At 40.8% G+C, this 8,852-nt stretch overlaps 1 protein-coding gene across 2 annotated transcripts in view; it reads right to left on the bottom strand.

Moving 5' to 3' along the window:
- TM9SF2 (transmembrane 9 superfamily member 2) overlaps nt 1-8,852 on the bottom strand; it is a 70,656-nt gene that overhangs the window by 14,154 nt on the left and 47,650 nt on the right. For both annotated transcript variants that reach the window (XM_003789598.3, XM_023513120.1), the window contains 4 exons: nt 8,633-8,765; nt 5,086-5,205; nt 2,891-2,948; nt 240-399 (listed from right to left, as the gene is read on the bottom strand). In XM_003789598.3, coding sequence (XP_003789646.1) covers nt 240-399; nt 2,891-2,948; nt 5,086-5,205; nt 8,633-8,765 — 471 coding nt within the window. The remainder of the gene's footprint in view (nt 1-239; nt 400-2,890; nt 2,949-5,085; nt 5,206-8,632; nt 8,766-8,852) is intronic.

The raw sequence follows: 8,852 nt of genomic DNA, 5'->3' as shown, positions 1-8,852 counted from the left end.
AATTTATATTTAATGTCCAAAATTTATTTTCATTAGTTTATTAGTTCATATCAGCATTTCTTTCCCAATTAATCTACATTAGTTTCCATTTACTTAAAACTGAAATTTACATTCTTAAATAATACAATTTTAAGAATTTTCTATGTAATCTAGATCCTACAGGACAAGTTTGTATCTTTCACAGAGGCCAATATCCACATCTAAAATTTATGTGAATAAGGTAACACTTATAAACTTACATTCTTCTTAAAACCAAAGTATGCACCAATAAACGTCAGAGGCACGGATATGCAGAACCAAAGGGCCAATATGGCAACCAGTGTCCCAAAAGGAATAGCTGCTGAGGATCCTTCTCCCCAGAGGATCAGGTTCATTATAAAGAAGTCAGCAAAGACAATCCTGAAAGACACAACAGGCTTTTGGATAAAACTGGGGTTACAAGCAAAATGATAAAATAACAATAATACATAATAACAACTTCTGTTTCTAGGATAATAAAAAGTGGAATTGCTGAGTCACAGGATATGTGAATTTAAAACTTTACTTAGAAACTGCCAGACTGCTCAGAGTTTTGCCTGACTTAAACTCATACTAGCAGCTTAGGAAAGTTAGTTCTTTACCTATTTTCAATATATTTAGAATTGTTAAATTTGTTGTTTTAACTTATTTTCTTGTTTAACTCATTTCCTCCCCAAAATTGTGGTGAGCACCTTATGCTTTTTGGCTTTTGGGGTTGTGCCCTCCATGGCATGCTGGAACACTCACTGTTCACTTTTCACTTGAGCTGCGTGTCTTACCATGTCAGACATGTGAGCAGCAGTTACTACTTCCTTGAGAGATGTCTTGTTCTCCCAGTCTGTGGCTTGTTCTGAACCCAAACGTCTGAACACGTGTAGCTAATTTCCTTTCAGTTTTTCTTCTGAGTACATTTTTAAAAACATAGCTAAAAATAACCACGCAATAATCACTTCTCACCCCACACAGTTTTTAAATGCATCGATGTTTTTCTTTATCCTTCATGTACTTTAAGAAAAGAAAGCTTTTCTTAACCTGGAACCACGAAGATACTCTTCTATACTGGTTTTTTCATCTAATATTTGATATCTGTTAAATTTTAAATTTTACTTTACCAGGAACCGATCTTGTGTGTATGAGGTAAGAACAGGCCTTTCTCCCTTCACAAAGATAACCAGTTATCCCAGCAGCATCTCTCTGATAGACAGCTCCTCTGGCTTGTGATGCCACATCCACCCTGCATGTATATATGGTCTGTGTATGTATTCTCCATCCCAGCAGCCATGGAGCCCCAAACACCTTTGCAATACTTGATCTTCCATCAAGTAACAAGGTGAAGAATTTGTGTCTCTACTAGTTAATAATCTTCTAGACTTGTCATATGGGCCATGCATACTTTGAGAGGTTATTTAATGTACTTTGTAGGTTTTCTGCAAAGAGTCCTCGTCCCACACAACTGCCACTACCATTGAAACATGTAATCTGTTATTGGTAGTATTTCGGATCTTGGAATATTAGTTGATTTTGTCAAATCTTTTATTTATTTACTTGAGACAGAGTCTCACTTTGTCACTCTCAGTAGATTGCCATGGCATCTCAGCTCACAGCAACCTCAGACTCTTGGGCTCAAGCAATTCTCTTGTCTCGGCCTTCTGAGTAGCTGGGATTACAGGCCCCACCCCGCAACAACAACACCTGAGTATTTTTAGAGACAGGATCTCACTCTCACTCAGGCTGGTCTCGAACTCCTGAGCTCAAGCAATCTGCCCACCTTGGCCTGGGTGCTATGATTATAAGCAGAAGGCACTGCACCTGGCTGGCAAAATCTTTTAATTCTGTAAGTTTTACGGTTAAAATTTGTTGGTATTCTTTGTATACAAATCATGTCACCTAAAATTAATATAGAATCTACCATTTTGGAATGAGTTCTTCTTCCTTTCTGTTTCCTGCCTTATTGTGAGTAGAACCTAAATAAGTAACCATAAGTGGCTTACTCAGTGGGAAACATCTCTAATACTTTTATTATCATTAAATGATGTTGGCTTTGAATTAAAAATCAAATTTTTCTCTCCATGTTTTTAAAACCTGGAAACAATGTTCAATATTATCAATTTATTGCATCTGCTGTAATAATTATATGCAAGTGTTTAATTATATAAAATTATGGCATTATATTTCCTGTTACTAAATCTGGTTTATTTATTTTTTTTGTGAGACAGACTCTTACTTTGTCACACTTGATAGAGTACTGTGGCGTCATAGCTCACAGCAACCTCAAACTCTCAGGCTTAAGTGATTCTCTTGCCTCAGCCTCCCAAGTAGCTGGAACTACAGGCACCTGCTACAATGCCCTGCTATTTTTTTTTTGAGATGGGCTCTCGCTCTTGCTTAGGCTGGTCTCGAACTTGTGCACTCAAGCAATCTACCTGCCTCAGCCTCCCAAGTGCTTGGATTATACGTGTGAGCAATCACACAGGCCTAAATTTGTTTTCTTTTTTTTTTTTTGAGACAGAGCCTCAACCTGTCCCCCTGGGTAGAGTGCCATGGCTTCACTGCTCACAGCAACCTCCAACTCCTGGGCTCAAGCCAGTCTCCTGCCTCAGCCTCCCAAGTAGCTGGGACCATAGGCGCCCGCCACAACGCCCGGCTACTTTTTGGTTGCAGGCATTATTATTATTTGGCGGGCCTGGGCTGGATTCGAACCCGCCACCTTAGGTGTATGTGGTGGGCGCCTTAGCCACTTGAGCAACAGGCGCCAAGCCCCTAAATTTGTTTTCTTAAGTACATGATTTACACACAGGATTAAAGACTTATAGGACTGAGTTTGGAGGACTGTAATATAATCACATTAATAATTACTGAAAAATTCACTTACCCAGGACAAAGAAATGATGTCAATAAAACATTTGTTTTCCACTTCTCACCTCCAAAGGCTATGGAAGAAAACAAAGGTGGTATAAATACATACTTTTTCTTTAAGAAAACCAAATATAAATATTCCAAGTCTGGTAGTGCCAAATTATCAGAGACAGTACTGTTTCCTAAAAAACAGTTCTGATGAATATGATATGCCATTCCCTTAACAAATGTTCTAAATCGGAGACATACAGCATGGGGCTGCCCTGGATAAGTCATACTCTAGAGCAGCAGTTCTCAACCCGTGGGTCGCGACCCACAGGAACTGTATTAAAGGGCTGCGGCATCAGGAAGGTTGAGAACCACTGCTCTAGAGAGTTTTGATTTAGCAAAAAATAAGTTTAACGTCAAAAGATAGTCATCCAAACCTGTTCTTGATTCTTATTTTGTTTTTTAATCTCAAAGCAAAACAAACCCTTAACTCCTAAGCCAGTATCCATCAGTGGGCCTGGATACAGAAAGAGCACACGAGGGATTCTTGTTTACCTTGCAGTCAGGTTTAGAATTTGCTATAAAACATGGAACCCTCAAGCCCGACATGCAGCACACTGAAACCTTCACTGTGGTAACCTGACTCTTCAGGGTTCCTCCAGTACTGTGGCTTCTGGGAGGAACTGGAAAATAGGTGTGTGAGATCAGGCAACTAAAAATAGAAGGATTATGGCCATTTGCCACAACATATTTACTTAGAATTTTTTTACTTTCCTATGCTCCTCTCCAATTTTTTTTCATTAAAAAGAAAATCAAATACTGAAGTATCTAGAGTAAAAAAGGTAAGTATTCCTTTGCTCCTAGTTTAAAAAGTTGGAGGAAAAATTGGTTGAGATCTGAGAACAGCTTTGATTTTTAAAAGTTTTAACATAGTTCATAAGCAACTTGTTTTAGTGGAGTGGTTGTCACATTTGTCTAACATAGTTTATAAGCAAGTCTACGTGCCACTTGCCCTAAAAGAAAATACGTACACATAAAATTACATATGTATGATTTGATTCATAGTGTTACCAATGAAGAGACCTGTAAAATGATTAATTCTGGGTTTAACACAAATCAAAATTAAAACAATTTTTTTTTAACATTAGAAATGACTCCATAAAATGAACTATTTCTGTGATGGGGCCATGTGGCAGCACCTTGTAGTAATATTCTGCCTGATGGCCAGCCTGAGAGACCTGAAGCTTGGAGATGCCCGAACAGGAGGTCTGGGGCAAATACAGGCATGGAGAGTGGAAGGCAGGAGGGAATTGCCAGAAAGTCAGGGTGGCTGAAATCTGGAGAAAGGGGCAGTGTGGCATTTCATATGTATTAAATATATATAAGACCACCTAATCCTTTGCCCTTTAATAAAGGATCCATGAAAAACTAGAACTTAACAAAATTCACAGATATTAAAACACATCTCAACACACAGACAGGATCCGCATACTCAGAAGAGAATTGTGTCTGCCAGTGGGATGAGACTACCCATCCCCACCTAAATGCCCGTTGCCCATGTAATTACTGTAAGTCTCAGACAGGCTTCACCATTCCTAAGCAGGTCAACTTTGACGCTCATTGACTCTGCCAAGTTGCTTTCTAAGTCACCTGGTCACATCTCAGCCTTAAGCTATGGCCCTGATTCATTTCTGCATTAACTTTATTTTCCTTCTGGAAGACAAGATATTACTCTGATATCAATGATATTACAAAAGTAACTTACTTTGGGGCTCTCTAAAATAGTGAGGCCTTAGTATACAGTTTATTTTTATAATTAAATTGCTATTTAAAACAACCTAAGTATGGCTTCTTATATGGAAGAAAAGGGATACTGAGATTTGTATACTTTTTCCCTTTATTACTCTGTATATGCCATTATAAGTGCAGCAAATCTAAGCTATTCAACCTAACCTGTTAAACCAAAGCATAAAGTAAAAGCAGTGAGAAAGGATAAGGTAAATGGTACCTCATTTGCTTATTTCACTGCCTAAGCATTTTTCAGCAAATAAGCCTTGGGATAATCATTCACATCACTAAAGAAATCACCAGCCAGGACCCTTTCAACTAGGGACAGACCCCTAGAAGACACGCTGTTTACACAGCAGCCTGTGAGATGCCCCATTCAGACCCACCACTGCAGCAGCTGATTCCTGACCTGCCTGCCAGGGGGCTCTTACTTACACTTATAGAATCTGGCAGCAACGTAGCCTGCAGGGGTGCCCAGCAGCACCCAGAGGACCACAGCACATGTCATTAGCGCTCCTCGGTTGGCAGGTGACAAAAATCCCAGACAAGCAAAAACTGAAACATGAAAGATAATAAATGTTATTACCCCATTTGCTTTGTTGTGAAATAACGGAACCTTCTCACGCTGTAAACAAGACAGCAAATATAACTTCATGAAAAAACAAGCGCAACCCTACCCCGCAGCCACACTGAATCTTAGTAATACATGATGTGCTGCATCACGGTGACTGATCACACATGAGGCAAACTCCACTTCGGAAGCTTCTTTAGTTAGATTCCGTAAGACTGCATCTTTCCCTTGATCAAGGAGGCTGTCTGGATGCTTAAGAGAGCACTTAGCATTTCCTAGATTCAAGTACAACTTTTATTGTTTTTTTTTTTTTTCTGTTTTTGTTTTTTTGTAGAGACAGAATCTCACTTATCACCCTTGGTAGAGTGCCATGGTGTCACACCACTCACAGCAACCTCCAACTCCTGGGCATAGGCAATCCTCTTGCCTCAGCCCCTCAAGTAGCTGAGACTACAGGCACCTGCTACAACACCCAGCTATTATTTTTGTTGCAGTTCAGCCAGGGCCAGGTTTGAACCCACCACCCCTCTCGGTATATGGGGTCGGTGCCCTACCCACTGGGCCAGAGGCGCTACCCCCAAATACAACTTTTAGAACAAACATAAAAAATATTCCCACTATGAAATCGTTCTGATTTTATTTCAGCAAAAAAACCAAAAACTGGGTCTCTGGGGGTTGGGCAACCCTTACAATACTCAAACATAAGAGATAAGACAATCTAATCAAGACCAAACCAGGGTGGCTCTGTGCCTGTGGCTCAAGTGGCTAAGGCACCAGCCACATACACCTAAGGTGGCAGGTTCGAATCCAGCCCGGGCCCACCAAACAACAATGATGGCTGCAACCAAAAAATGGCCAGGCGTTGTGGCAGTCGCCTGTGGTCCCACCTACTTGAGAGGTGGAGGCAGGAGACTTGCTTGAGGTCAGGAGTTGGAGGTTGCTATGAACTGTGATGCCATAGCACTCTACCCAGGGGGACAGCTTGAGGCTCTGTCTCAAAAAAAAAAAAAAAGAACAAATTGGGGGTGGGGAGTGTGATTTTATAGTACCATATCTCTCAAAAACAAATTACTAAAGGGCCCGGTCAATGACTGGGGAAACTCTGGCCCCAACCCTTATTCAGTTGGTTACCGTAGCTTTGTTCTTCCCTATATAACCCTTCCTACTGATGACAATAAAAATGCTATCTTATAGAAATTCCCAGCTTTAAGCTGGGGCCCAGGATCTCAAAGCTAGTAAGATACTGCCAAGAAGAGTTTCAAGCAGGAAGTTTTGGTCCTAGCAGCAAGAAAATCTCCACTGTTTCCCCCAAAGTATACACAAAAGCACACATATGCAACCAGGTCTGCACACCTCTGACTGGCACCACAGTCGTTATCAGCAGGGAAACAGATCAGGGAGCTTTACCAAATCCGGATTTCTTTCTTTTTTTTTTTTTTTTTTGAGACGGAGCCTCAAGCTATCTCCCTGGGTAGAGTGCCATGGCATCACGCTCACAGCAACCTCCAACTCCTGGGCTCAAGGGAGTCTCCTACCTCAGTCTCCCAAGTAGCTGGGACCACAGGCGCCTGCCACAACGCCTGGCCATTTTTTTTGGTTGCAGCCATCATTGTTTGGCGGGCCCAGGCTGGGGATTCGAACCCGCCACCTTAGGTGTATGTGGCTGGCACCTTAGCCACTTAAGCCACAGGCACCGAGCCCCAAATCCAGATTTCATTCAAGATGAAAACTTACACTTATAGAATCTGGTGGTAAAGCTGCCTGCAAGAGTGCCCAGCAACACCCAGAGGACCACATCACATGTCATTAGCGCTTCTCGGTTGGCAGCTGACAAAAACCCCAGGCAAACAAAAACTAAAACATGAAAGATAATAAATGTTTCTCTCCCACCTGAGAAATGGACTGCCCTTAAGTAGGAAGTTCATATTCGAGGGCTTAAGGAAAACCATTTCTACATCTCTCCTAGGCTCTCCAAAACTTCTCTTCTTTAGGAGTTCACACTCTTGCTGACCCCAACAAAAATGAGACAGTGACAGAAAGTAGCTCCTGACACAATTTTAAAGCAGAAATTTATCTTCAAGTATCCATCCTGCTCTAAGTCCACTGTGGCTCTCTGGCATCTACTGCCTTCACACCACCTTTCATGAAACCTCTCCTGACCCCCCTTTCAGTATGATATACTTACAAATCTGAGCACTATCTACCAAAGCTGTATCTCCTTCAATTAATAGATTAAAACAAAATGTTCTTTAAACTGAGCCAGAAGGTATGAATCAGTGGTTACCAAACACAGGTGCCAGACCTTTGGAAGTAATAATGCTCTTTGCAAAGCATTTATACAGTTAATTTTATCATAAAAATGTGGAACAATTTTACTAACATTACACAACTACAGTATTACATATTTATTTATTTATTTTTTTCTTTTTGTTGCAGTTTTCGGCCAGGGCTGGATTTGAACCCACCACCTCTGGCACATGGGGCTGGTACCCTACTCCTTGAGCCATAGGCACGACCAGTATTACATATTTAACATGCTATCAAACATAACAACAAATGTTCACTCAAAAATTATTAAATGACCAGCCAGCCTTTTAATAATTCATTTCTGAATTCTTCCATTAATATTAATTTGCTACCTCTTATCAGCAGTAGACATCAGTAAAGGAAAATACAGGAAATAAACATAAAATATATCAAATTCTATTTATGAACTTTTTTTCCTCTTATAGTGAGGCATCTGCTGTGGAATTAATGTATCCCTGGAGAGTAGTCTCAGGACCATCCCTATGGTTGATCAATACCTCTAAGGAACACTGATTTAAAACAAAACAGATCATCCTGACAAAAACTTACATAATAAAACTTCTGAAGATGTTCAAGTGGCACAAAGAAGAGACACTTTTTGTGTAGAAGATGTTTCCTAAACGCTGCTAGTCCCCTCCCTGGATGAGAAAGACCTACAGAGAGCTTCTTGCCCTACCCTTTCCCCTTCTCTCCCCCATCAGCAGAAGCCAAGAACGTCCAGGAGTCCTGACCAGACTGTTCTTTCCCATGAGGGCTGGACAGAAGAGTCAACCTGCGTCACCCTGGTTCCAGGCCACCCAGACTCAGATGCAGATGGTCTCTAAGGACCTCCTCGCCTCCACCCCAGTGCTGCCACAACCAGGGCTTGGTCTCCAGAGAGCTGAAGGAGTAGACCAAGCATGAGTCTTTAGGTGTAGGTAACACTTCCCCTAGTCGCTTAAGGTCAAAGTGTCCAGATTTTGAAAGCAAAAAAAAAAAAAAAAAAAAACAAAAAACCTCTTAGAGACAGTCTTACCTAGTTGCCCACTTAAGAAAACCGGTTTTCAAGTAATTACGGTATTTAGAAAAGGTATTCTCTACTTTTGAATTTTCCTGAATACTTACATAGTGTCACAAAAGTCATAATTAAAATCTGTGTTCCAGATCCTAGAAAGACTGACAGCAGCATCCCTTTTCTTGGAGGACGGAATATATCACCATGAACTAGTTTCCAGCCAAATTCTTCCTGGGCATCCTCCTAAAAAAAGAATAAAATCAATTCAATAGTCACAATGCATTATCAAGACAGCCAGATGGCTTATTCACTGTTGAATGTGCTGGTATA

The sequence above is a fragment of the Otolemur garnettii genome, unplaced genomic scaffold, assembly GCF_000181295.1.
Source record: "Otolemur garnettii isolate 467f Iridium unplaced genomic scaffold, OtoGar3 scaffold00034, whole genome shotgun sequence".
Taxonomy (NCBI): domain Eukaryota; kingdom Metazoa; phylum Chordata; class Mammalia; order Primates; family Galagidae; genus Otolemur; species Otolemur garnettii.
This window is presented reverse-complemented; position numbering and strand designations above follow the sequence as displayed.